Below are 27,899 nucleotides of genomic sequence, written 5' to 3'. Positions count from 1 at the left end.
GTGGCGTGTCACAGGTCGGCCATGACAACTGGGTACGTGGGCTCCTCTTCCACCCCGGAGGGAAGTTCATTGTGAGCTGTGCGGATGACAAGACCTTAAGGATCTGGGACTACAAGAACAAGCGTTGCATGAAAACCCTGAGTGCCCACGAACACTTTGTTACCTCTCTGGGTAAGCAGCCCTCCGAGCCGCTGTCGTCTGTACCGCAGGAAGCCTCTCGGCTCACCGGTATCGTCTTTAGAGAAGGGCCGGCTAATTGTAAGGGAGCCGGCGTCTCCTCCAGCGTCCTGAGGGCTGCTGGCAGCTGGGGTTTAAGCGGTAGACAAGCGCTGCAGGATTTTCCCGCCTCCCCCTCCTCGTATCTGCGGCTTTTCTGCAGATCAAGGCTCGGGAACTCTCCTGAGGAGCTCTTGAGCCAACTTTTCCTTGGCAGGCTGTTTGAAACCCAGTCCTCTTAAATCCTGCTTCAACTAAAGAGCATCGCTGTGAGCTATTGATGTGATGAATTCTGGCTCGGTGTGGAAAAGACAAAGCACCTTTGTTTGAAATCATTGAGAAAGGGGGGGAAAAAAAGGTGTTCCATTGTTGGTTCTGTCACTGAGCTTCTCCCAAAACACTGAATGTCCGTTTATTTCCAGTGGAGCATTGATTGTGAGGCTACGGACGTGTTGGTGGTGCTTTGGTTTTGACCTCAACAAGAGGTGGTTCGACTTGAATCTGTTTGGTTGTTATGGCTGTGAAAAAGGGAAACGTCTTCATGTACATGGTCAGGAATGGAGTCGAGCGCATATATTAATACTGTTCATGAATAAATATCAAAGCTTTCCTTGAAATATATTCAAATGGGATTTGTTTCTATTACAGGAAATCATTTGAGAGGATCTGATGTCTCTTATTTATTTATTGTCTCTTCTCAAGTCCTCTAAGCTCCATTGCTTAAAAAAAAAAAAAAAAAAAAAAAAAAAGCAATAATAAAGCCTGTTGTGATGGTTTGTTTTCATGTTTCTGCCGACAGATTTCCATAAGGCTGCTCCCTACGTCGCCACCGGCAGCGTAGATCAAACGTTAAAAGTGTGGGAGTGTCGCTGATTTGGACCTGGGAGGATCGGACCACCCACACCCCCTCATTTTACCCAGGCGCTTCTCTGGATCCCACATCTCTTCACTCCTGCCATCCCCCCGACCCCTCTCCCACCGCCCTGACCCCCCCCCCCCCCCAACCTCAGCTGCTCATCCTGGTCTTCTCCGGCTGCAGTCACCACCGTGTTTATTTAACCATCGCGCTCTCTGGTCCAATAACTTTTGTCCTTCTGTGTAAATTATTCCTGGATGTAGATCGAGCTATTAAATGTTACACAAAAAAAAAGTATTCTTGCATGGTAATCCAAAATTGTATACTGTAAATTTACATAACGTTGTCTAGAAGTACCATAGGTTTAACTCGGGGCTGAGCGTCTGTCACGCAGCCTTACCCACCACCTGAAGGCAGATGTTTCCCACTGGGTGTGAACCGTAGGGCACTAAAAACCCATAATTTAAGAAATGACAGTGTCTTTATGTGTAAGATTTATTTTTGTCTATTTTTTTATTTAGGTTTTTTTCTCTCTCTCTCTCTCTCTCTCTCTCTCTTTCTTTGTTTATTTCTCTCTTTCACTGTCGTAGTCTGTTGGTGCCTAGCTTGGTGAAACGTTCAAGAGACGAGGCAGGAAAATGAGATTGTGGGGCTTTGTTATTGAAATAATCTGTAGCTTTATAACATCACTTCTCGAGTGTGCATACCATTTTTTTTCATGTGGAACTAGGTAATATTTTAATGGCTGTATATACAAATGTTTCAAACTGTTGTCGTTTGGACCTCGGGGGCTTGAAACTGCTTTGTACTCTTGTCATGGTGGCACAGCGACCACCAGCTATGGCTTTAGGTAAATTATTTCATTTTCTCAATGGATTTGTGACGAAGCCCGGTGTAACGAGCGGGTTGGCGTCGCCGTCAGAGCGTCCCGGGTCACGGTGCGGGGGTCGGCGTGAAAAAGCTCCGCCGTCCCACCTCTGAGGGGGAAAAACAAAAACATGGCGAGGAGTCAAAGCGAGCCCCCCGGGTTTAATACCTGGGATGTGCAAAGATCTCTCACTTCTGAGTCTTATGACTCGGCATAGATGAAAATTTTTTTTTTTTTTTTTTTGAGCGAAAGCAAAAATGACAAAGTAAATTAAGATGTAAATTTAGCAGGATAAGAGATTTGGCAGTTCCGTGTGACTGTAAATGATGGCGCCGATGGGCGAGTGGGGGGGGGGGAGCCCAGCAGGAGACGCTCGCCGAGTCGCCGTCGGTCTGGTTCCTCCGCAGAGCGCCGCCTTGCTGCGTTTCTCTCTGCCGTCTCAGATGGGAGATGTAGGTCAGGATCTCTCCGGGTAAACCCCCGCAGAGCCCCTCCCTCGCTCCGTCTTCTGAGAGGAGACTCCTCAAAACGAGCAGCTTCTCGTCTTGGCGGAGCCACAGCTGTAAAGTAGGAAGAATATTGTTTTTTTTTTAAACGGCTGGAAAGCGTAAACCAGTCCGAGCTGTGGGAACGACCGTTCCGCTGCCCCTTATAGGACAATAAATAATGAAACGTCTTGCTTCTGGCTGTAGTCGGCAGGATGATTCATTAATCTTGCACATCCCTGTTTTCACTAAAGCTTTGGTCGCGTGACGGCGATCACAGGCGACATTAATGATGTTGATAAATGCATAAACCTCTAATTTCTGATTAGCCTTTTCATTCCAATGCAGTTCTTGGCTAATAAAGAATTCCACTGCTTGACTTCTTATCTGCAGCTTCTTTGCCAACTCTTCCCGTTGTGTGCTGGACGTGGTGATCCGCTGCTCGAGCTCTTGTCCGTGGCCACTGTGAGCCTAACGTGACCTGTTGATGTAGCGCTGCTGCATGTAGACCTGCAGCCGGAGGCAGAGCTGTCCCGACACGCACCGAGAGCTCACTTCCTCCGGCACTTTACCGTCTGTTCATATGTACAGTGTTTAATTAATGCTTCCTACAAGCTAGCGGGGAACGGTTGGTCTGGCTCTTCGAAAATAACAGTTAAAAAGGTGAAATGCCTGTTAAATTCATCAGTAATGCAGGGGAAATTAAATTTGATCGTTTACTGTCCTAGGGATCTGCAACCCGTGACTCAAAATGAGTTTTATCTCTTGGATAAAGTCTTAAACAACAGGCACAATAACTAAAATGGGGGGGAAAAAAATGCTAAAATTACAAATTTTTTAGCTTAAAAATACAGAAAAGCAAACTGCTGAGAAAAGAGAATTGATAGAATGCCCTTCTTCCTGACTCTTTAACTCCCCCCTCATTCCCGCTCAGTGTTGTTTGGTAATTTCATCCTCGTACTTATAAAGCCTTAAATTCTTACTCTTAGCCTTGTACATATTAATACCAAGATTATTTTATTTTCTACCCTGTTTTGTTTTATATTCAGCGTTCCATTTTTTTCTGCGTGGAGCAATGCTCAAATAAGTTTCCCTCCAGGGTTGAAGTATTTCTACACTGAAAGGTCAAAACTCTTAAAACTTTCAACAAAAAAAAAAAAAGGGATGGAACTGTGAAAATCAGGTACAAAAACACCTGAAAATGTAATGCAATGTTCACCGTCCTGAACTGTAATCGAAATTTCATAAATGCAGTGTAACATAGTCTTTGTACGTGTTTCAGAAGGAGTGTGTATGAAAATTTAGACTGTTTTTTGCTTTATTTTAAAGGTTAAAAAGTCACCCCTGCAGACCCCTGCACTTGGCTATTGGATCTGTAGTTTAGGGGTTTTACAGTCAATTTAATGAACTGGGTGTTTTGGATAAACTTGACCAGGGATGGAAAATTACCTTTAATGCTGAATCGTGAAAGAGCTACATAAGATCTGTAAAGTCACAACACTGGTTAAAATACTGGAAATGCAGGTAGTGAATGAAGTTTGAAAAATGACAGGTCAGCCGTTTCCACAAGGGAATCAACAGAGATTTGGGCAAACATTCTCCAGACGAACAGCAGCTTGAGGCCCCCGCCCCCAAACCCTCCTCGCTGCGTTGGTTCAGACAGCTCTGTCCTCTGGCTGCAGAAAGGCTGGTTTTGTGGTGTGTGATGCTATTTGAAGGAGGTTTTCCAGCCTCCTCCTGTAAACGCTCTGGGATTGTGGCAGACTGACATCCCAAAGGAAAAGCCCTCTCTATCAGGGAATATCACTGGTGTGCCCCCTCTTTATGAAGTTTTTTTTTTTTTTAATTCTGTAAACTGATTCCTTCACAGGGAAAGTGGACTTATGTTGTATTTGAATTTGGCGAGGCTAAAGAAGATGCCAGTGTGTTCAATGTTTGAGCTGAAGCCAAAAAAATTGGAGACGTTTGAGAAATCGGCCTCATTTGTGGTCACGCCACGACCAACGTTTTTTTGAAAAGTCTCCTCAGGATCACGCTATGACATACCAGGCCCTAAAAATCTAGATGAAAACCATCGTCCCCTGTCGGGTTAGACTCCAGGACGGGGGATAATCAGAGGTCAGGATGATGTGTGCACACGTAATTTTGTAATAAAACAAAAGCAGCCACACAGCTGCTGTTAAAGAAAACCACCCCTTCTGCAGGTCCTAAGCAATCCCTGTGCTGCTGTGCTGGATGGGGGGACTGACCAGCGTCCGCGGGTCGTCCCTCCTCGGTCCTCCGCCTTTGAACCACGTCTGAGGGCTTCGGACGGCACAGCAAGCTCCTCCAGCAGAGCTCATGATGTGTTCGCCACTGTGGTCTCACTCTTCACACAGCAAACTGTTAACAATATACCTGGATGTCATTACTGTTTGCAATATAATAAAGGATGAAAATCTACAGCTGAGCCTCCTGTCTGTTTACAGCTGTTTTGTTGGGAGAAAAAAATGAATCAGCAGGAACTTGTAATGTAGCTGTACTGAATTTGTAGATTGCAGTGAGTCAAGACAATAAAACTGAAGAAGTTGGCATCTCAACTGAAGTGTTTTTAACTGAGAATATTATGGTGAAGATGAACTATCATGTTAGGTATTGTCAACAGAAATTCGTTGCCATTTTTATAGCTTTTCTTTATTTTTTTAGAGCTACCTGATAATGTAAAAACACATTTTTGGCAGTTATTGAATGTTTTTCTCAATACTGACAAAATCACAATTTATTAAAAGGATAGATATGCAGTTTTAGTAATAGTTAATTACTAAAATAATACATTAATAATAATACTTACCATAAAATAAGTTTAAAAAGTCTGAATAGAGTAAACCACAATGTTCATTATAGCATATTAAATTTATCTGATGTAAAAGAGTATCTAGGAATAAAGTTTTTAACGTTATTTCAGTCACCACAATATTCAAAAGTAACTACAGAATAAAAAAATGCCCATGTCTTTGTCTTTCGACTGTTTTCCATTCTTTAATTTATTAAGTATGTTGTGTTTTTAAACATGAATGTTTTTAGCTTTTAAAACACAACCTTGCTTTTCCTGTATTTTTTTATTCTGTTTTTTTAAGCTTTTGAGCTGATTTTTTATTGTGTGTTTGCTTTCTTTTATTGTCACAATGCTTTTTTAGCTTAACGAAATAACATTCTCCAAATTCAACGTTCACTGTCTCCATGACAAGCGTCTCGGTGACGTCAAGGCGCAACGGCGTGGCGGGGTGACGTCAGACGCATCCAGGAAGTGGGCTGCAGAGTGCAGAGACGTTCTGACAACGTGAGTTTGTGTTGATCTTTTTTGTCCAACGTGCTTTTTGTCACAAGTCGGCGTATCCGTGTAAAGAGCAGCAGATGAAGGTAAGCAGGAGGACGCGTTAGCTTTAAACCAGCTGCTCGTTAGTTTTTGGACCAGTTTGAAACATCAAGTTAGTCACTTTAGTAAGTTCTGTAAGATAAGTGCCCTGCCAGTGCGTTAGACACAGCAGAAGTTTTCTGTGGGCGATGTTCACTGACGTTTTACTCGTGTCTTAGTTGAACTGAGTGTATTTTCCATGCTGACTGTCCCTCTTGATCTCCTCGTGTTGTCTTCCGGTGGTTCTCAGCTTTGAGCATGGCTCTCAATCGGTCCATGCATCCTCGGAACCGGTATAAGGACAAGCCTCCGGACTTTGCTTACCTGGCTTCAAAATACCCGGACTTCCAGCAGCACGTGCACACCAGCCTGGCAGGGAGACCTGTGTGAGTACCTGACCTGAGAGAGGATCACTGTTTAGCAGCACCCAGCTGCCCTCTTCACTGCTGGAAAAGCAACACCAGTACTGTGTATGACGGTTCAGCTTTTGCTGTGTTTCATTTAAAATGTTGAAAACAAATGGAAATCAGACACAACTGCTTGAAGCCAAACCACACACTATTCCTGTTTGCAGAATGCTTACACAGTCCAGAAACACATGATCCATGCATCCATTGAAGTGGTGGAAGAAGCTCCTGCTTTCATGGCTGAGGCAGAGGACTGAGAGATTGATGCACATGCTGATCAATGCAGAGCTTATCAGTGTTCTACCAAACTGATTTCTGCCCTAAAATCGCTTTATGGACCTGATTTAACAAACTCCTCACTCCCAAATTGATTGCCACGAAAGCACATAGTGGTTTCTTACTAAACGGACAAGAAAACCATTTAGAGTCTTCTTTAATAAAACACATTGTTTGAAAAAAAAAAATCCTCAATTACTGGAACTAATTTGGAACAACAGAAACAAAAAGAATAATGAAGAGTTCAATAAAGACTGAACAACATCTACAAGAAGTATTTTAAGAGAGATTAATGGGTAGTGTTGGAATTCTATGTTCCAGATTACTGTAAACCTTACTGTAAACAAACTGTGATCAATATGAGGAACATTTTCACTGAAAACATGCAACTGTCAGTATAAATTAACAGTTTGTTCCTGCCAATCCCAGAACAAACAACTATAGACTAGAAATATAAAGCTTTTCATGTGAGATTACAGAAATCCATTTCAGCTGGTTTGAGCCTCTGCTTCTTTTATTTACTTTAGCAGCAAAAGAGAAGATCATACGATCACTATATTGAAAAATACCCCAGCGATTATATTTTAAATGTACTATCAATAGTATTATTTGCTCCATATCTTTAAATGGTCTTTTCTCCATGTTTGCAGATGGTTAGTTAAAGGACACTGGACATTATGATCAACAGCAGTAGTACTGTAACGGCAGATTACGAATACTCGGAAAGTTCACGTCTTTATAGCTGTTTTTTTCTCTGAGCTGATACAAATTAAAAACGTGTAAAGCTTCTGATATGAGATATAACACAATCCGTAGTCGCTGTTAAAGATGATCAGTGAATGATGAATTTAAGCTCTTCTGTTGTTTTATTTGTAAAACTCACCCTAAATGAAGAAGAGTTGCTGCCTCCACGCACCATGAAGGTGAAATTTAAAGGGCAACTTCGGTTTTTTGACATCTGGACCTTATTTCTAGGTGTGTGCATGCTCATATACTCACTCAGACAAACATTGTGCAGCACGGAGTCCTTCAGAAGTTATTTAGATCCAACCGATTTAGCCGCACTTAGCGGGGGCCACGGCAAGGGAGCTTTAGCGCGGGACATAATCTCTGCAAAGTCGCTCATTTCGGCTATATTTTTTCATCCATCGCCAGTGTTATCATAAAGTCAGCTCGTCTACCGTCTTCAGGTGGGTCAGCTCTCTCTGGAGGTCTCCAGGCCGGCCTGGCCGCACCACACGCGTGCCGCAGTGCGCGCAGGGACCTGCCGCGTTCCGCCTGGATGTCTCTCCTCACCGCGGGTCTCCGGAGACCTCCGGAGACTCCGTGGAGCAAGCTCCGGGCCGTTTACCCACCTCGGCCCCGACTCGGACCAACTCGGCCCTGGAAGTCAGACGCCCGCGCGACGTGACAGCCGAGGCCCAGCCAAAGTGCCTCTCTGCTGGGGAAAGGAGCTCTGCGACGTTCCCATCCGAGCTAATTGTGGCTAAGTTAGTGAAAACTGTCAGCTCGTCAGCTGAGCTGACCCACCTGAAGACGGTAGACGAGCTGATAACACTGGGGATGGATGAAAAAATATAGCCGAAATGAGCAATTTTGCAGAGATTATGTCCCGCGCTGAAGCTCCCTTGCCGTGGCCCCCGCTAAGTGCGGCTACATCGGTTGGATCTAAATAACTTCTGAAGGACTCCGTGCTGCACAATGTTTGTCTGAGTGAGTATATGAGCATGCTCACACCTAGAAATAAGGTCCTGATGTCAAAAAACCAAAGTTGCCCTTTAATGGAGCATGTTGTACATCCAAAAACTTACTTGGAAAATCTACAATGTCCAGAGACTTTGGGTCATGTTGTGCTTTTATTTCCACCGATGCACCAGTTTTCTGTCGGTGATGCTCACAGGAGCAAATTCAGCAGCAGCGGCGGCGACTCGCTGTGAAGCTCCTGCTCATTCAGCTGCTGGCAGCAGCAGGAGGGGCAGCAGCGTGCACGTGATGCGTGAACACACAACCACACTTTCATTTATATCCACTCTGTGAGTGTGTGTGTGTATGTGTGTGTGTGTCTTAGTGGGACTTCACATTGTTATCAGACTGAATCGAACCATTAATGTAGCTTAAAGTGGGTCAGTGTGTCGATCAAACAGAACCGGAAAGCTTCCTGTCTGTTTGTATGTCCAACATGTGCATGAGCAGCTCGGAGCTCCTGTGTGAGTCTACGTCTGTGTGCGTGCGTGCGTGCGTGTGTGTGTGTGTGTGTGTGTGTGCATGCTCATACAATTGTGAGTTGAAGTTTCTTCTGGCAGCACACAGCACTATAGAGGAAGTTTTCACTGTTGTATTTATCCTGCAGTTGTCCAATATGTTATCCGATTAGACGTTTGCGGCTGATGGTAGAAGTGTTTTGTGTGTGTGCAAGTGTGTGCGTGTGTGTGTGTGTGTTACGCAGATGAAGGTGGGAAGGGGTGCTGCAGCAGTGAGTGTGAACATCTGCGTGCCATGGTGAACACATCGGTGTGGGCCGGTCTCTGTGACGGCGAGGTGACCAGCCAGTCGTGTTTCGGCGTGTGTGGGCAGGCGGCGGAGTCCGGCTGTGACAGCTGCTAATTATCAGCGTGTCGCGTCTCTGCGTCTGTCAGTACGTCTCTGACTGACAGACAGACAGACGACGACAAAGGGCCGGGCGTGTTCGGATTAGACGCTTTGCATGGAATTAAAATTTAGATGAAAAGCGAGCGGAAACATGAGGAGATACAAAAAAGAACAGTTGATCATGGAAAGGGAAACGGGTTTGACAGCAGTGATCATAAACAACGTCTGCATCCAACACAACTATTCACAGAACACACACACACACACACACACACACACACACACACACACACAGTTCTTTAGTGTTTCAGCTAATCCTGTTGTTTTTTTTTTGGAAATTAAATCTGCTGTATTGTTTAAAAAGGTTAAAAATCAGACATTCGCCCATTAAATTAAACATTAAATATTGTCCAAGTAGAATATATGAATATTTTCTATCATGCTGTCACAGTCTGTCCACTAGTCTGCTTTTCGTCTTCTAATAAGCGTCTTGGAAACGTCGTATCTGGAAAGTGCCGTACTGTGATTTGAATCGGTTTGATCAGTTCGCTGTATTGGAGCCGTTCTGTTTTCCCTGTCGGATCTCATCACATGGAAGAATGACCCTTAATACTGAGAGGAAATGACATCACAGCTTCTCACTTCCTTAAACTCTTCAGGAGTGTTTAAATCTTCAAATCCCAAAGAAACCAAACACTTTATTCTTTACTTTCTTTCAAAGTCCTTTATTTAATTTGTAGGCCTTTAAACAGGTTAAAACTGTTGCAGCAGTCAGAAAGCTGGAGCCTGTGAGGGTTATTTCTCCGCCAGCGGCCTGAACGGGTGTCCGGGATCTGCGCCTCGCTCCGTGCGGCTGCAGCTCCTGCTGAATGTCTGCGGAGATGTTGGCTCGTCTTCCCCCGTCGTCCCATCAGCCGAGGGATTAGGGCTGTTTTTATATTTTTCAATGAATTCATCTTGTGGGTTTTTGAGTATTTAAGCAGGGAGTTTTGGGGGGGGCGGCGGGGTTAATCTTGGGGAGACACTCTCTCAGTCCTCCAGAGAGATACGAGTCTCCTCATTTAGAGCGCGGCGGTGCGGAGGACTGATAGCAGCGAGTGGCGAGGAGAGAGGAGCTCAGACCACAGACGGGTTTTAATGGAATCCAAATGTGGGCCAAAAAAAGCAAAATAGTCTGAATGTTGGTTTGTTTGTGTTGGTTTATGGGTAATGAGGAGGGGAGTGCAGATGTGATGGAGAGGGTGAGATCCAGAGGAACCTGATTAAAAATGCACAAACCGGGTTTTCATTTTTTAATTTGAGAATGAGCTTTTCCAGTCCATCATGAACTTCTCAGTCGGGTTAAAAACACAGCAACATTGAGAAACCGATGGAAGCCTTCAGCCATTATACATTTATTTATGATTCTGCAGCCGTCAAACTAAAATAATATAATCATAAGAGCATTCCAGCTTTGCAGGACGGCGATTAAAAATTTAATTTATGGACCTCATTAATCAGCATAATAATGGTGATTAAAACAAGCAGAACACATTCCAGCCTGCGCCTCGCTTCATTCTGGGATCCTAATTGTCCGTCCGTTCAGCATCAGCACATCTTCTGTGTTGGAAAATGAGCTCAGAAACGATTCTGTTCATCTTAAAATTCACAGCCAGTTTTTGGTTTTGTGACAACTCAGCACGTCTGGGAAGAAGAGAATAAATAAAATACACCTGACATGAGAGGAGTTACTGCTAATCAGCACAAAACATTCCCCCGCAGACTGGAAGGTCACCGCTGTGCGGACGGCTGCGCTTTATGTTGATCATGGAGTGAGACGGACGGAGCTGTTGGTCTCAGCAGTGAGTCCTCTTCCTCCTCTTCCTCCTCCTCCTCCTCCTCCTCCTCCTCCTCCTCCTCTTCCTCCTGCTCCTCAGCCCTGATTCCTCCTCGCCTCTCCGGACTCGACCGACTCCTCCAGCTCGCTCCCGGGTCTTTCCTCGTCGTAACTTCCCAGCTCCGGGCTCCAGGTTTGTCCCACGCCGAGTCCCGTCGGCCGTGCCGGCGGCGCGCGCACGCACGCACGCACGCAGCGGTGAACCCACGCACCGTCGCAGGCGTAGACGGCGGGCGCGCTCCCGCTCGCGCTACTCCTGGCATCAGCCATTGCTCCAGCGTGGCCGGATTTGCGTGCTCCCCTTCATCTGTTCGGTAGGTGGGGTTGCCATGGAGATGTGGCGTTCGCAGCGCTGCTGATGGGAGTGATCGGTCTGCAACACACACACATCCACACACACACACACGGATATGATGGGGCTAAAAATAGCGGGCTGGCCTGAGCAGCCTGAATATTGATCCTTATCTAATGATGCCTCTGAGGAGAACGGAGGGAGGGCGGGGTATCTGAGCGCTGCCGGGCGTGGCGTGGCGTGGGGCAGTGCGGCGCAGGCCTTGATTTCCGGAGAGTGTGAGCGTTATGCTGATGCATCCCTTCACCTCATTAGCCTGATTCCTCCCTGAAACTCGGGACTCTTTTTAAAGTGCAGCCGTCTTCGGCGGAGTCGCCGTTCTTCAGAGCTGCCAGGCGGCGGCGGTCTCCTCTCCGGGGCCGGCAGCTGCTGAAGCCGAGCCATTAACCTGATGTGTTCATTAGGAGCAGAGACCGGGAGCCAAGATTGATGCGGGAGCCAACAGGTGAACTGCATCTCATCGAGGGTCGTTTGTCTTTGTTATCGCTGCTGAATGAGATGCAGAGAGAAGCGGCTGGCAGCAGCTCAGAGGCCGTTTCACCTCCTGGTCTTCAGACATTCTCACCAAAATCACAACGACGCTGTGATGAAATCATGGACTGACAGGAAAGAAGAACATACTTTGTATAGGGAGGAAATTTGTGCCCATTCATTCTGTATAGCGGCTAAATGTTTATGGACAAGAAGGTCAAAGGTCAGTCTCTCTCCCAGGTCATCATGAGGAGAGTTTGCTGGGGTCAGAGGTCAGTCCTCTGAGCAGGACAGTCAATTCCCGCCACTTCACATTCATCCAGCCGTGCCTGTGTGCCGGAACAGTAAAGCTTTAAAAGCTTTAGGAAGAGACACAGAGAAGACCCAGAAACGCAGAGAGAACATGCAAACCTCAGCCGTTTCCTGTGACTTTCATGTTCCTACTATGACACACATGTACAGACTTCAGTCCTGATGCACCCGACAACAAAAACATGATGTGGTGTTACAAAGTGTGTGTTTGATTCTGAAACAAGCCTCCAGTTGATTCAGGGATTCTTTCTTAAATCGTGCTGAGTGTGTTTTTATGGTTAAATGAATGAATGAATGAAGTTTATTGAATACATGCTTCCGTATTGGTACAGCCACTCTGTTGCACAATTGACATACATATAAAAATATATTCAAAAGGAATGGGAAGAAGTATAAACTTATAAGCCCCATCCCTTTCATATTTCATATTACATTTGTATACATCCAGTTCCGTTTTTTTTTTTTCTTTTCCCTTCACTGCTATATATACTTACATACATGAAGATATAAATACATAAGCATATCTATTACTGTTATTAATACCATGACTACCATTATTATTATTAATATTATTATCATTATAATTATTATATTTTTCTTCTTTATTGACGTATACTTACTAAGTAAGACATTGCATTGGTGTAGAGATACATATTGCCATCACCACTCCATTACATCCCCATCACACAGTAAGACTCTCTCTTTATAGATTAACAGTTGCTTACTTTTAACTATATATAATTTAGATATATTCATTAGACAGAATGGCATTGCTGGTAACAATTACTTGCAGTTGTGAGTGGTGCTTAAGATGGCATTTTGTAGACCTGCACAGGCCCTTGACCGTGTCCCATACTGCACCTTAAAAGAGACAAGGTTTCTGGCGGTCTGCCGCCAGCCGGTGGTGACCTTCAAGCAGCAGCGCCCCCACTTGCCTGCCCTACCATTCATGTGAATTGTCTGTGCTGTGCATTAAAAGAGACAAGGTTTCTGAAGGTCTGCCGCCAGAAGGTGGGAACTAGTTCAGGACAATGTGTTTTTTATATGATGATGATCAGCTAGTAGAACGTTACTTAAAACCGGTTTTGACACTGAATCTGTTTATTAAATTAGAGGAAATTAGAGAAACTGCCAATTTCTCTTTGTTCAGTTTACCTTTTTTCTCTGTAAACACTGAAACTCTAACCTCAGATGTTTCAACGCCTTGAGGTAAAACTCTGTAATTAACTTGATAAAAATCAAGATTTCTTTCTCTACTGTTCAGCAGCACAACAACTAAAGGAGGTTTTTCACTTCACAAATTAATGGTAAATCTATTGGCATTCAGACATTGATTTGTGGAAAGAAGATAATAACCACATCAATATACATTTATTATGCCAGGATAGTGAATCCATCAGCCTCAATATGGACTTTAAAACACTTGTGTGTGTGTGTGTGTATGTGTGTCAGTGTTCCAACTGTGTACAGTGTTTATAATCCAGCAGTGTTTTTCTGTCTGGAGCGTTTGAGGCTCTCTGGTCTTCACTTGCACCCGTTCGGCTGAATAAATGGAAATTTGGATGCACTTTAATTTGCTGTGAAGGGAAGCTGAAAATCCTGACGGAGGGAAAAGAAAAACATCTTATCTCAGTGTAATTGGAAAATCAAAATGAAGGGTTGGTCACTCAGACTCTGAGCTGCAGGTCCGTCCCGAACATCCACAGCCATTTTTTTTCTTCTTCTTCTTCTTCTCCTTCTTCTTCTTCTTTTCTGTTCTACGGTGAAGCTCCGTCGAACCTGTGAGGCGCCAGACGCTGCCGTCGCCAGGATGTGTCTAATTGCTTCTGCCGAGGTGCGAAAGCTCTCTGCACAGCTTTAATTATCCCGATCTCGCCCACTTGTTTTGTCTGAGGCGCTCGTGCCTGTTCGTGTGACAGCTGAAATCATTAAACATGTTGGGGGGGGGGGGGGGGGGAATGGGGAAGATGGGGGAACCACTGGAGGGAGGTGGGGGGGGGGGGGGGGGGGGGGGGGGTAAAAACTGGGTGGTCCAAGTCTTAGTGAAAGCGTGAAAGTGGTTGCCGTCAGTCGGCTGGATTGTGGATTGATGGCTGATGATTGTCGCTCAGCTGAGTGTGTCTGTGCCGCTCCCTCCTCTCGCACAGGGATTTAGAGTTTTGAGTTGAGTTTTGGAAGGCAGCAGTGGAGGCTGAGGTGAACGCTGGGAGGCCGGGCCTCGCTGAGATATGAAGAGGCGAGTGTGATGAGGGGTAGCGGCGTGCAGCACGGAGGGCGGCGAGAGGCTGCAGGGCCGCAGGGTTAATTAAGTGCTGCATTAAGAGCTGCTTGATGAATTGCTGTCAGGTCGCTGCGTCGGCAAAACAAGAGGATCGGCAAGTCAGTGGACGGAAACCGTCCTGAAGGAGAAATTCTGCCTCCACACAGCTTCTTCAGAGGGGGAAAAAAAAAAAAAAAATTGTCATTGGATGAAGCTCTGCTTTGAACTGAGCTTTTCTGATAGAATTTCATTTATTCTAGATGTAAACAAACAAATGACGGCCCTGGACCGGGCTTCGGCTTGCTTTGATGTGTTTCGTTTGTTTCTGGATTTTCACTCTAATCGGGCGCCGGCCGGATCCGCGGCGGCGTTTAGAGCGTTTTATTCACTCGGCCTCGTTCGTCTTTCCCCCACAGCGTGAACTTCAAAGAGCCGGAGGCGGTGCGGGCGCTGACCTGCACCCTGCTGAAGGAGGACTTCGGCCTGACCATCCAGATCCCCCTGGAGCGCCTCATCCCCACCGTGCCGCTCCGCCTCAACTACATCCACTGGGTGGAGGACCTGACCGACGGCCAGAAGCAGCCGCGCCGCGGCATTGACATCGGTACGGCGTCGCCTGCCGGGTCCTGAGATCACGGCAGAGCGCAGGCGGCCCTCGGACGGCTCCTAACAATACGTGAGCGTTAATCCAGCCGCTGCCGTTCGATGTCGACGTGGCCGGCGGCGGCTCAGGAAACGTCACATGTTGCTTCCAGTCAGTCCCAGTGTTCCCAGAGCTCATCACAGAAAATCCCTGTCCACATGTCAGAGTGTGTGTGTGTGTGTGTGTGTGTGTCAGGCCTCTTATTGGTGACCCTGAACCTTCACCCAGACTGACGCTGTCTGCTCTCTGATGGATCACCACACGCCGTTTCCCTCCCTAACAGGCGTCGGTTCTGTCTGAATTAAGCGGCTCTGGTCTCCGTTAGAGGCCAGTGATTTAATAAAAGCTCCTGCAGCTGACGTTTAATGTCCATTATGTCCTCTACATCCCAAATAATGTTTTAAAAACGGGCCGCGTCACGTTCCTGGACCTCTCTTCCTCGAGTACAGTCGCTTCATCTAAACAACGCTGCACATTTCCATATCTCCCAATCACAGCCGCGATCAATCACCGTGACTCCGCCTTTCGTTTGCCGGCGTTTCCTCAGGCACCGGGGCGTCCTGCATCTACCCCCTGCTGGGGGCCACCATGAACGGCTGGTACTTCTTGGCCACGGAGGTGGACGACATCTGCTTCGACTACGCCACCAAAAACGTGGAGCAGAACAATCTGTCGGAGCTCGTTAAAGGTTCGTGGGCTTCATTCAGCCGGAGCGACGGTTTGTCCAGAACCACCAATCCACCGCGGCTAAACAGCAGCTGCCTGTGCACGCTCGTAAAGACCCCAGGATAAATGTATTCCCTGATAATCAGGTGTGACGTTTCTCCTGCATTTCCATTTTAATGACGGGTTCTATGGCGAGCAGAGCTCCAGAGTGTGTTTAGGGTGGAAGCAGCTTCACAGGCAGAAACTGTCAGATTCTAATGGGTGGAGGAAGGAAAGAAAACAATGCTGGTTTATTTTTGAGCATTTAAAAAAGACGAGAATGAAAATTGAGAAAGCAAAAATGTTTTACTTATGAAATAGTGTCTGGTTGACATGTTATTCCACCGAAAGCTTCAGAAATCACGACTACTCTGTCATTCCGGTGTCTTAATACAAAAAGTGGAGCTTTTCTCAGTCATTGCTTCAACGTTTCCGTCCTCCAGTGGTCAAAGTCCCGCAGAAGACGCTGCTGATGGACGCCTTGAAGGAGGAGACGGAGATCGTCTACGACTTCTGCATGTGCAACCCGCCTTTCTTCGCCAACCAGCTGGAAGCCAAGGTGAACTTTTCACATTTCACAGGGTTTTTATCCAGAACTCCAGAATAGTGTGTTTCTAAATGCTCAGGGATCTTTCCACTGGGGGGGGAATGTGAAGTTTTGGAGAACTCAAAGAACAATATTTGAACTATTTGACAATACGGAAGGTTGTCAGATTTGTGCACCTAGTCAGTGCCACACACCTTTAGAAGGTGGAGTAAACGCAGATGGATGGACGGAGCGCCGAGCGGGTCCAGCTTAAAACACGGCGTGTTTACACGCCGCCGACGGCGTCCTAATAGGATCTGCTCCTAATCTCTGTCTGTCCCGGTGCTCCCTTCAGGGGGTGAACTCCAGGAACTCGCGGCGGCCCCCCCCCAGCTCGGTGAACACGGGCGGGGTGACGGAGATCATGGCGGAGGGCGGGGAGCTGGAGTTCGTCAAGAGGATCATCCACGACAGCCTGCAGCTGAAGAAGCGCCTTCGGTGAGGAGAAGCGCCCGGACTCCGGCTCGGACTGCAGCCGGGCGGCGTCCGGCGGCGTCCGGCGGCCGGGAGGTCTGCAGCGGCGCTGAGCGGTGAAACGAGCAGATGGGTGGCTGCACGCCGATGGAGCCGTCACCCTCAGCCGCCGGAACGGTTTTGGCAGTCGAGCCGTATCCGGGAACCCGCCGGGAACAGCTGTGTTTGGGTGGTGGGGGGGTGGGGGTCTCTGGGGCTGCCGTCACTTCGCCCTCCCCCGTTACCAGGGCTGTCACCGGGGCAGCCGAGCGAGACCGGGAGGGGGGGCTGCGTGCTGCCGCCGCCACCGAAACTGATTAAACAAGCTGCACCTGCTCAGCCTCCTGCAGAGAGGTGTGTGCGTGCATGCGTGCGCTCACGTGCACGCGGGTCGCTCCAGTGGAACGCCGAGCGTCCTGAGAGGCGCTCACGTTAACACCTGCCTGCTCTCGTGTCACGCTCGTGCACCGAGCGGAGAGCGCCGTCCCGTTTAACGGGTTTGACTCCGCAGTCAAACCGAGCGGCGCCGGCTGTCACTCCCCAAAAAGCGTGCTGGGACGCCGGCGCCTCCGGGTGTCCATGGAAACGCCGCCAGCCTGCTCGGATTGGTCCCGTGAGACGGCGCACCTCGCCACCCCGCTCCCCTCTCCAGCGGAGGGTAATTACTGTCGGAGCGCCGCGGCCCGGTGGAAGTCAGGTGATTCTCCTCACCCGCCGAACCATTGACCTGAAAATTACCAGCTCGGAAGGAAGATGGTAATCACAAGCCGGCGCTTCGGAAACGTGAAGAAGGAGGATTGAATCCTGAAGCTGCTGCAGCTGCTCACCCTGTTAGGGAAGCAACAAAAAAAAAAGAAGGATTTTGAGGAGGGAATCTCTTCCGGCTGTTCCTCCCCGCTGTGCTGAAAAGCAGAGAACATCTGTGAATATTAGAGCTCGTCAATATTTCATGAGGTTGACATGTCGCGACGCCCGCCCCCCTTCGCCCCCCTCAAGCATTCCTGTTCGCCCCAAACCTGGCTGCATGTCTGAGGCCTCTCAGCCGCTGAGCGGTGAGGAGGAGACGCCTCGTGTCTCGGCCAGGTTTGGAGAAACGACCGACTGTTTTTACAGTCCAGTCTGTTTACATCTGCACTGAAGCCACATCGTCGCTGTCGTGAGTAGAAGAAAATGCAGCATCTGTTGCTGTTTATATCAATAAAACCATCTCCTGTCAGTAAAAACAGACGGAACATCTGCAAAGTATGAAAACATAGATTGTTTTCCTGTTAGCTTTCTGTAATTGCGCCTTTCTTGGTGTGAATTCTTGTTTTGATCGTGGTTCCTCGGCTGGATTTCAGCAGCAGGAATCCAGACGGCTGAAACCTGACAGTGAAGAAGACACAGAGCAAAGACTTTGATCTGAACTCATCCCGTTTCGTCTTGATGTGAAAAATCACCGGTTTTTCACCTTCATTTAAATCAGCCTCTGCGTGTTTTCAAGCTGCGGTGATTGAATAAAGATCACATCATCGGCATCGAAAAGAGAAAACATCCAGTCCGGTAAATTGACCGCGCCGATTCCCTGATGTGTTTGTCTCTGCTGAGTATTGATCACCAGCAGTGGGCAGCGCAGCGGAGGTTATTGATCGGGCCTTTGCTCCTCTGCCCTGCCGGATGGAGCTTCTCTCTCCTTCACCCTTCAGTCACACACGTTGGCTTGACGCTGCTTCTCCTTCCTGCAGGTGGTACAGCTGCATGTTGGGTAAGAAGTGCAGCCTGGCGCCTTTGAAAGAGGAGCTGAGGAAGCAAGGGGTGAGTATCTGACGAGAGCCAGAGCAGAAAAACACACATTAAGCAAACATGGCGGGCTCAGCTCTACAGCAGTGGACTCCAACAGTAATCCATATAATCCATCGTTCCTTAATCTAAATGCTCCTGTGTTCATGTATTTCCACTCACACTGTTATTCTGAGCTGATCTCAAGTAAGAAGTACAGTCCGTTTGCAACGTGTCCAGAGTTCAGGCTGTAGATCTGAAGCCTTGACGGAGGAACGCTCTGATCTCCGTGCTGCTTCCCCTGCATGCGGCACCGATGAGCCGTGAACGAGCTGATTTCTGTCAGCGGTGCGTGGCTGAGTCACGCCGCTCTGTAGCAAACATGCATTAGTGTCATTAGCCGAACTAATAACCCGGCACATGACCGGCGCCATGGTCCGGTGCCAGCCGCAACCCGGAGCACCTGCCGGGCCTGCAGCCCCCCCCACCAGAGGGTTCAGGCGGTCGGAGTGCCGCGCTGGCAGCCGTCCAGGAGAGAGACCCGACGCCTCGTTTCCAGGAGCGCCTGCAAAAAGAAACCTGCTCCAGTTAATATGCTAATGCTCTTATCTCTGTTTACTCATCTGCAGCGTCGTCTTTTCTCCTCACGTCGGTAATTTAGAAAATGTGCCTGAATGGAGTGTCTATGTGAATCCAAGTGACCTCCTCTTAGATGGCGGCTCTGTTTTCACACCAGATATCCGCTTTTTACACCTTATTTGAGAGATGGGTTTTTGTGTGAGAACAGAGAACAATATGCTGTGAAGTTCAGGCTCGGTCAGTTTCTGCTAGAAGAAAGAAATGTTTCTCCACAAATGTAACAAATGTACATACAGAACTATTTACCACGACCATCGTCTGCATGTCCGTCGAAGCGCTCCAGTAGAGTTGTGTTTTCCACGTTTGCATGACAGCAGACCGCAGTGTTTCCAAAAAGTTGCGCTTCGAAAGTCGAAAACAGCCGAAACACAAGAACAATTGTCTGATTTCAAGAAAGCGCATCAAGCCATGCAGGAGACATGAAGGCCTATTGAAGCCCATGATCTGCCTCTCTTTGCTGCTTTCCCTCAGGTCCCTAAAGTGACCCACACGGAGTTCTGCCAGGGCCGGACCATGCGCTGGGCGCTGGCCTGGAGCTTCTATGACGACGTCAGCGTGCCGGTAAGTTCACACCTCTGCTTCAGCCGATCACTGAGAACCAAACACGAGTGGAGTCTCGCCCACCCGCCTCGGTTTCCCCAAAACCTCCTGCTCCTCCTGAATAATGCACAGCCCCGGCCCCGCCCGCCCCACCCTGCTCCGTCCTCTCGCCTCCCTCCGCTCCATTATCTGCACTTACTGCCTCCTCCGGGGAGATGTTTATGTGATTTCTAACATGCTGTAGCCAGGCAACAGTTTCCAGGGCAGGTTCTGTGCGCTCTGGCTGCACTGCTGACTCGCCGGGACGCAGAGAGAGATGGAGACGGCAACGCGCACACACACACACACACGGAACAAAAAAACCCAAAACCGTGACGCAGACAGGAACAGGTGGAGGTTCTGTGATGGAGACGCTTTGTTGTGTTTGTTTTTCCCTCTCGGTTTTGGCCTTTTCAGCACAGAGGCAGTAAAGCAGAATGATTGGCCTACATTCTCCTCCTGCTCCTCCTCCTCCTCCACACTCACACACATCCTCTGTCCTTTACGCTCGGGAGCTGCTGGCAGACCCGGTGTGTGCAAAGTTTCTGCTGCTCAGTATGGTTGACTACATGATTCTGCCTGCGTGTGTGTGTATGCGTGCGTGCGTGCGTGTGTGTGTTCATTAATGTTACATATGGAAGAGAACGTATGTGACATGCGGTTCAGATACGACCTACTTTAACCCCTCATTAACACGCCAGCCTGCAGATTCCTGCCACTGCTGGATCTGCTTCTCGGTGTTTTTCACCACATGCAGCTGCATAATTCACTGATCCGAGGCTCCCAGCGTTCGCCCGTCTTACTTCTTGGAAAGATTATTTTTAGAAATTCACCAAAGTTTGGTGATGCAGCGTCTGCAGCGTTTGCTCTGCTCGGCGCAGCGCAGCGGGTGTTTTATGATGATGGTGTGTTTTTCAGCAGCGTCTCTAAAGCCACGTCTGCGCTGACGAACGGAGCGGACGCAGGGCTCGGCGGTCCGTCTGGTCCCGCGCACGGTGCGTTCACGGCTCTCTGCTCTGCAGTCTCACTCTCGCACGAGGTCGATCGACCTGCAGCAGAGCACATCTGGAGGCAGGGACCTACTTTCTGAGCCGCCGATGTGTTGCAGGGTGTGAGCGGTCCACTTCACGCTTCCACTGCAATAACATAAACCTGGAAGGGACATCCTTTCTGGTGTTATTACAGTGAAACACACACAGCAGAAGCAGGAACAATAGAAGAAGACTGTTGTGTTGGTTTATCGGAGCCTCAGGCTGGCTGTTGCTCATAGGCCCCGCGGCAGGAGGAGGGGTCAGGGAGCACCGTGCAGGCCTGGGAGCAGATCGCTGGTCAGAATACGATTCACTGTGTTTGCCTGAAGGCGTAAAGGCAACGCCTTAGTGTGTGTGTGTGCGTGCGTGTGTGTATGTGTGTGTGTTTGAGTGTGGATGGCTTCATTAGGTCAAGATGATGATTGAACATAATCTCTGAAATGAAGAGCTCTTGTTGGAAGCTCTGAGGTTTTCACACCGTCTGCTTTTGAAAGCGAGCCAGGTTTTTACCATGAGGCTGTCACCGGCCCTCAGAGAGTGTGTGTGTGTGTGTGTGTGTGTGTGTGTCTGTCTGTCTGTCTGCCTGTGTGTGTGTGAGGTTCAGAGCAGGGGAGTGAGAGTGGATAAGTGGGATTAATAATAGAGGGGAAGAGCAGGAAGCTATTCAGCACATGTGAAATTGGACATGAGGATTTTCTGCCCTTTGTCTCTAAATCCGTGTGTGTGTGTCTCTGTCTGTGTTTTTGTGTATCTGTATTTCTGTTTTTATGTTTCTGAATGATGTATTAGTGCGGAGAGATGTGTGTCAAGGATGCCGGGTACAAGCAGGCAGGGTTGGCCTGATGCGTTTTATTGATTTCCTTTTCCTGTACGATGAGCCGTGGGGCTTTACGGCGGGCGGAGGAGAGGCGGAGAAGGGGGAGAGACGTCTGGGACAAACAATAAGACGTGAAAGAAGCTCCAACACGCCGCCAGACCAGGCGGCGTCTATTGTCGGCGCTGTAATTAAAAGTCTCCGTCTCCTGAATGGGGATCCAGACGGGAGCCTCGCTCCAGCTGAAGATGATCGGCTGATAGAGGCGGAGGAGCCGTTTCCTCTCGGAGCAGCAGATTCAGAGGAGATACGCTCAGGAATGTCTCGGAGAGGAAAGACAAGGAAGCTGGAAGTGAAACTTTCAGCCTGAAGGTCACAGTCTGCCGTCAGTAGGTCAGTCGGCCATGTCGTCTGCTCCGTCGCCACCCGCTGGTGCTGCGGCGGGCCGCCGCCTCGCTCCCACCCAGGAGCAGGAGCTCCACCCGGGCAGCAGGGACACGGCTCGGAGGTGACCTCCACCGCCAGGACGCTGTGACCTTACAGGATCAGACAGCAGGTCTGGGTAGAGCTGATGCAGCTTCAGCTCCACCTGGTGGTTCATTTCTGCTTCATCAGTCAAATCTGATTTGATAAACATCGTTTTTATGGCAGTGCTGAGGTTTGTTTGAACTTTGAGACTTCCTGATCCTCTGATCCTGATCTGACCTTCACTCCTCCAGAAAAACAGAACTTCCTCACTTTCACTTTTTTTTTCTTATCAAGACGATTCAAATGTGAGTCAGCGTGTTCGAAGGAAATAAAACAATCAACTTTACTGAAGACTGAATTAAAACAGAGTAAAAGTTTAGAATCTCAAATGTAACTGATTTGAAATGGATTACAATCCTCACCTAACAGACATCTGAGTGAATTATCTCCCCATCGCTCAGAACCACTGTCCAGAGTTTTATAAGCATTAAAGGCAATTTATTTTAGAACTGAATTCAAATGAAACTGTTAAAATGTGTCAAATATGGAGGAAAAAGAAGATTACTGTGAGTTTCCTATTTTAAAATGCTTTCTTAGACACTGCCCCCTGCTGGCAGCTGTGCTCCTCACGTTGGATTTTTTGATTTTCTATTGTAATTCCAGTCTTTTCTCTGACTGTTGATGTCTGAAAGCAGTTTTTGGAGTGAGCGAAACACTGAGGAGCTACATTCAATTCAAACAGGAGAACTGGAGAGAAGACTCAGTTCAACTGCTCTCGTCACGAGTCATTACACCAGGATTAGAACATTTCAGCGACTGTTGACCGGTATCCAGTCGGTCCCTCCTCTGGATTTACTGTACTTATAAAGTTTCAGTGTACTTTGAGGCTGATTGTAATGGAAAAAGGTGCATTAACAATGATCTGTCACATTTTCATTACTTCAATCACATTAAAAAGTGGATTATCAGGAGGAGAACCAGTATTTGATGTAGTCTGGTTTAGATCTGTCTGCCTCTTGATTTTAACTCACTCAGATGTTCTGGCTGAACGTCCGGGGCTGATTCCCTCTGAGGAATGACCTCGACATGACAGCAAGCCTGAACCTTCATCCCAGTTCTGGATCGTCTGATCGCTGTTGTCTCTGTTTTCTCAGTCTCCTCCCAGTAAGAAGCGGAAGCTGGAGAAGTCCCGGAAGCCGCTGTCCTTCACGGTGCCGGAGGCGGGAGTGAAGGAACTCCAGGCCAAGGCGGCGGCGGCGGGCTGCAGCGGACCGGTGGACACTGTGACGTCTCTGCTGGAGAAGACGCTCACCGAGCTGAAGGCGAGTTCAGTACAGATGCTCCACGTCAAAATGCGTCCCATTCAAATTCAGTTTTATCGTTATTATCTCATCTTATTATTTAACCTTTAATCTTCATTAAGAGTGATTAATAAGTTAAGAGTCGTGTCCAGGCCGCCTCTGAATGAATCGGATGCTTCCTGTTTTTTGCAGGTGCTGCACAAGCGGCTGCCGTGCAGCACCGAGGAGCGGAGCCTGTTCCTGACAGCTGTGGAGAACACCTGGATCCACGGCCGGCAGAAGAGACGAGAGCAGACGCGTCAGTTGCGAGAGCTTCCCAGAGCTCCCCACGGCGCTGGAGCCGCCGCCGCCACGCCTCCACCCGTCATCAGCAGCAGCGCCGAGGCCAGGAGCTCCGCCACAACCGAGCCGAGCGAACAGGTGGAACCGACCGAGGGGGGAGAGGCGGACGCAGAACCACAGCGGGAGGACGAGTCTCTGTCGCCGCCCCCGCCCAGCCCCACCTCCACCCTCAACTTCCTGTTCAAGTGTCTGCTGAACGTGCAGATGGAGGAGGCGGACGTGCTGGTGGAGCTGCACTGGGTGGACGGACAGAACAAAGACCTGATGAACCAGCTGCGCACCTACCTGAACAACACGCTTCTGAGGTCCGTCTCCAAGTCCTGAACCGCCAGCACAGCTCCTCACGGCGCTGCGCCAGTTTTAAACTGTTTATGGACTCGTCCGGAGAAGTTTTGATAAACTGTGGAACAATTATGAAGCAGTTTTTAGTCCGGTTCTATTTAGGTTTTACTGTGTTCACACTGTACACCAGTATCGTGTCCCCAAAACTGTCAAATTTTTGAAATAAATTTTTTTTTTTTTTAAATTCTGACTGGTTTTGTTTTGAATCGTCACAGTATTTTACTATTTGAGACTGAAAAGTGTCACCAGATTATCAGATTTTTATTTCTGATCAAACCAGTGCAACTTTGTTACACTGAGAAAAATAAATCTAACTGAAATCAATCTACCAATAAATCTCATACAAAAATATTCTTCTCATCAAATATGTAAAACTTATGAAAGTGAAAAATAGTTGGGTTTTACTCCAATGTACAATAAAGTAATATATTAAGAAAAATTCCAGAGTATAAAAAATGTCCTTCAAGTCGAAGCGTTCGGCTGAGATAATCCCTGCTCAGTAATGCTGGTTCCCGGTCCTGGCCCGGGTCCTGGGGGGCCGGCGGTCTCGATCCGCTCGGCGGCGCTGCTGCACGTGTGACGGCTCCTCTGAGTTCAGGACGGCGTCCACCGAGACGGGAGAGGAGAAACGCTCCAGCATCTGCAGGATCTTCTCCTGAGGAACGCCGTGTTTGTTCCTCCTGGGAAGAAGAAGAAGAAAGCAGCTTGGCGTCTGGAGACGGATTTATGAATCCACAGCAGCAAAACAAACAAACCGAGCCTCACCTCTCCAGCTCACACGCATCGAACTTCCAGCTGGTTTCAGGCTCACAAAAGTCCACTGTGTATCCTCGCTCCAAAGCCTGTTTCGATAGGTTCCACATTAAAACGGATTAAAGAGTTAACTGAAGACGGCAGGAGGTGCAGGGTCGTCTCCTACCATCTGAACATACGGCTTCATTTCCCAGGCCTGCAGGTTCGTGTTGTCAATGATGACGGGAGAGCAGCCGTCGAACAGAGCGTGTTTAGCTGGAACAATGATATTAAAAAGATTAAATAACTTTAAAACTTTTCATTTATTACAATATGAAATACAGAAATACCAAAGCTGAAGCAGTAAATCATGAAGTTATTAAAGCCATGAGTCACGTCCTTCTCCAGCAGCAGTAGAAACATTTAATGATTCTATTCAATATACCATGTAAATTCTTTATAATTTTCAAAGAGTTACAGCAAAGAAAGGCTTAAAGGGGGAAAAAATGGAAGGTGAGAAAGCAAGAGGAATGTTGAAACTAAAATAAACTGGTGGTGGAGGAGAAGCAGACTTACAGCTGCCTCCTCTGCTTAAAGCTGATCTGACTGGACCCATGTGTTTAAAATTAGGCTCAAAAAGTTGCAGATTTTAACACTTCTCAGGAATAAAGCCTTCAGACAGAAAAAACCCATGAGCCCCTTCACCTCTGCGCTGGTTCCATTCATGCGCCGCGCCGAGGAGGCCGGGCTCAAAGTGGTATCCGTCGTCGTCTGCAAAGTAGTCGTCGGTGCTCAATATGACCCCGCTTGGACCGGTGGAGAGCAGCTCCCTGAGAGACAGAGGTCCCAAAGGTTTTTAAAAACATCTTCGAAGCACAAAAACTTAGAACGAAAACCAAATGAACACACACCTGGCCCGTGTGGATTTCCCAGACCCGGGCAGCCCCCTCATCAGGATGAGGACGAGGTCGGGGTGGGCTGAGGGATCGTGGTAACGGTCGCGGGTCGGGGAGTGGTGGCGTCTCTCCCACACGTCGTCCAGCGAATCAAATCTCTGAAAGTGCTCAGAGCGCTCATGTTCAGTTCCCTGACGGCTCCAGCTGACAGCAGCTGGATCCGAATGTGAATCAGAGCCGAGTCTCTGCTCGTATCTGTGTCCAGAAGAATCTCTGTGAAAGTCACAGGACGGGTGACGGGAACCATCCGGAGGGGGGAAGTACGGCTCGTGTGGAGGGTGGCTGGTTAAGCGTGGATGACCAAAGGAAGGATCCACAGGAGCTGGAGGATGTTGTGGATGTAGAGATGCAGGTGACGGAGGGTGGTGAGGGAATGGCGGTCTTGGAAATCTATAGTCTGGTGGTCCTGTCTCAGGTGGAGCAGAGTTAAACTCCGGACGAGGTCTTCTGGGATAGTAAGGCTCGTTCTGGTACCAATGAGACCACGTGTGTTTCCGCCCAACACGTTTCTGGAAGCCGTCTGCCTCGTCAAAGCGTCTCGTGTCGACGTCGTTCTCCTCCAGTCCATCCTGAGCGTCTGGACTGGGAGGCGTTTTCAGAGGCGGGTCGTCTTGTCCCGTTTCAGCACTGTCAGGAGGTTCAATTTCCTTCAGCTCTTTGTAAAATTCACTCAGCGAGTCTTCGATGTCTGATTTAACGGCGTCGGTTTGAGGTGGAAAAGCTGGGCCGATGAACGCCGTGCTGGTGAGGCCGACCTCCTTTAACACTCGCTCCCTCTCGCTGCCGTCTGAACTGCTGCTCTCGCTGCTCTGACACTGGGCGTTTGGCTCATTTTTTGTGGGATCCGGAGTCAGAGAGGATTCTGGTTGAGACATCTGCATCCAAACAGAACAATACAGTCAGAAAACAAACAAACAAGGGACAACAGGTAGACACCAGTCTCAGCATTCATCTATAAATCACATGTGATTGAAAATATTTTAAACTGTAATTTGAGATCTGCAAATACTGCTTTATTGAAAGTTCCAATAATAATTTGTCCTTTTTTTAAACTGGTGAAGCAATTATCTGGTTCTATGTCAGGAAAATATCAAATTTGGAGTATTCAGGTAAAAGTTATTATGGTTAAGATAAACACTCAAGATCACTCCAAAATATGTGTGGCTCCAAATGTGAAACGATTTCAAGCCAACTGCTTCAAATCCTTGAAAAGACAAAGCGTGTCTTCATTGATCTGCATCAGTGACTGGGAAGTGATGAAGACTTGATTATTGAGTCTGAGAACAGCTCTAAACTTCACTGAGACCGCACAACGGATCTCCAACGATGTTTTCCTCACCTTGGCAGACTTTAAATGCCATGACATTAACTTCTGTTTAACATTATTGTTGACTGTCCTTTCCTGTAATAGTCACCTAATAAATTCCAAATAGCTAGCTTAACCTTGTAGCTAACCCTGTTTAATGAGCAAATTGACCAATACGTAGTTATCAAAGTGGTTTTGTCCTAGTTCTGTCCCTTCTTTGACTGTTTACATGTAGAAGCTTTCAGAGAAATCCCACATTTCTTGGTCAGCCGAGTCCAAACGCGCCTTTATGGGCGGAAATGCGAGTTAATGATGAAACAGCTCAGGTACCAACAAAGCGTGACGGTCGGTGTTCGTGGCTTCTTACCGTTCACCGCCAGAGCAGGACTGAGGAGAGAAAAACAGCATTCAAACTCAGCCCGGTGCACGAGCTCCACATTTCAGGTGCCTTGTTTACGGAAGTGACGTCACACTTTTTCTGTTCCTCATAAAAGGCCGGTTGAGTCCGACAGCGCCACTAGCGGGAGCACAGAGTACTGCAGCTGACAGACGCTCATCGAGCAGAGGGAAAATACGCATCAAAGTTGCCTTTTTAGATGCTTATAGTTTAAAAAACATTTTTAAAAGCATTATCTATGGATACTTGTGCTTTGATGATTTTTTTCCCTTTGTTTTATTCCCTTTTCACAGCAGAACGTTGAGCTGTAGCTGAAAATAATTTGAGCAATTTAACAGTATCTGTTCTCAAATACAAATTTTAATGACTGTTTCTACCTTCACTCATCGCTGCAGTTGCTCAGAGGAACAACAGGACAGAAACTTTTCACACCGTGAAAGAGGCAAACCTACAACGTGTGGCCAAAAATGAATAGCACCTGTACT

At 47.8% G+C, this 27,899-nt stretch overlaps 3 protein-coding genes across 5 annotated transcripts in view; 2 read left to right on the top strand and 1 right to left on the bottom strand.

Annotated features, from left to right (window-relative positions):
- LOC115401068 (lissencephaly-1 homolog) overlaps positions 1-4,387 on the top strand; it is a 31,295-nt gene extending 26,908 nt beyond the window's left edge. Inside the window, exons 10-11 of the mRNA XM_030109227.1 lie at positions 15-171; positions 1,016-4,387. Coding sequence (XP_029965087.1) covers positions 15-171; positions 1,016-1,089 — 231 coding nt within the window. The 3' untranslated portion in view covers positions 1,090-4,387. The remainder of the gene's footprint in view (positions 1-14; positions 172-1,015) is intronic.
- The window catches only part of mettl16 (methyltransferase 16, N6-methyladenosine), a 37,788-nt gene extending 13,358 nt beyond the window's left edge, over positions 1-24,430 (top strand). The window contains exons 1-10 of one of the 3 annotated variants that reach the window (XM_030109222.1): positions 5,712-5,824; positions 6,070-6,205; positions 14,779-14,966; positions 15,553-15,693; positions 16,154-16,269; positions 16,592-16,734; positions 18,474-18,543; positions 19,618-19,707; positions 23,193-23,360; positions 23,532-24,429. In XM_030109222.1, the coding sequence (XP_029965082.1) occupies positions 6,078-6,205; positions 14,779-14,966; positions 15,553-15,693; positions 16,154-16,269; positions 16,592-16,734; positions 18,474-18,543; positions 19,618-19,707; positions 23,193-23,360; positions 23,532-24,005 (1,518 nt within the window). In that variant the 5' untranslated portion in view covers positions 5,712-5,824; positions 6,070-6,077 and the 3' untranslated portion in view covers positions 24,006-24,429. Of the gene's footprint in view, positions 1-5,711; positions 5,825-6,069; positions 6,206-14,778; positions 14,967-15,552; positions 15,694-16,153; positions 16,270-16,591; positions 16,735-18,473; positions 18,544-19,617; positions 19,708-23,192; positions 23,361-23,531 lie in introns of those variants that run through there. The other 2 variants (XM_030109224.1, XM_030109223.1) reach the window with 2 other exon arrangements.
- Positions 24,261-27,479, bottom strand: n4bp2l2 (NEDD4 binding protein 2-like 2). The gene is made up of 6 exons (XM_030109226.1): positions 27,385-27,479; positions 25,667-26,586; positions 25,461-25,585; positions 24,943-25,031; positions 24,789-24,865; positions 24,261-24,703 (listed from the first exon to the last, which is right to left on the bottom strand). Exons 2-6 carry the CDS (start codon positions 26,584-26,586, stop codon positions 24,520-24,522), a joined length of 1,395 nt encoding a protein of 464 aa, XP_029965086.1. The 5' UTR covers positions 27,385-27,479; the 3' UTR covers positions 24,261-24,519.
- Between the last annotated feature and the right edge of the window lie 420 nt (positions 27,480-27,899).

This window comes from Salarias fasciatus, chromosome 14, assembly GCF_902148845.1.
Source record: "Salarias fasciatus chromosome 14, fSalaFa1.1, whole genome shotgun sequence".
Taxonomy (NCBI): Eukaryota; Metazoa; Chordata; class Actinopteri; order Blenniiformes; family Blenniidae; genus Salarias; species Salarias fasciatus.
This window is presented reverse-complemented; position numbering and strand designations above follow the sequence as displayed.

Coding starts and splice junctions, on each gene's coding strand:
- n4bp2l2 (XM_030109226.1), bottom strand. CDS start 26,586: ATGTCTCAACCAGAATCCTCTCTGACTCCGGATCCCACAAAAAATGAG. Junction 25,032..25,460: donor TGAATGGAACCAGCGCAGAG/GTGAAGGGGCTC, acceptor TCATTGTTCCAG/CTAAACACGCTCTGTTCGAC. Junction 24,866..24,942: donor TGAAGCCGTATGTTCAGATG/GTAGGAGACGAC, acceptor CTATCGAAACAG/GCTTTGGAGCGAGGATACAC.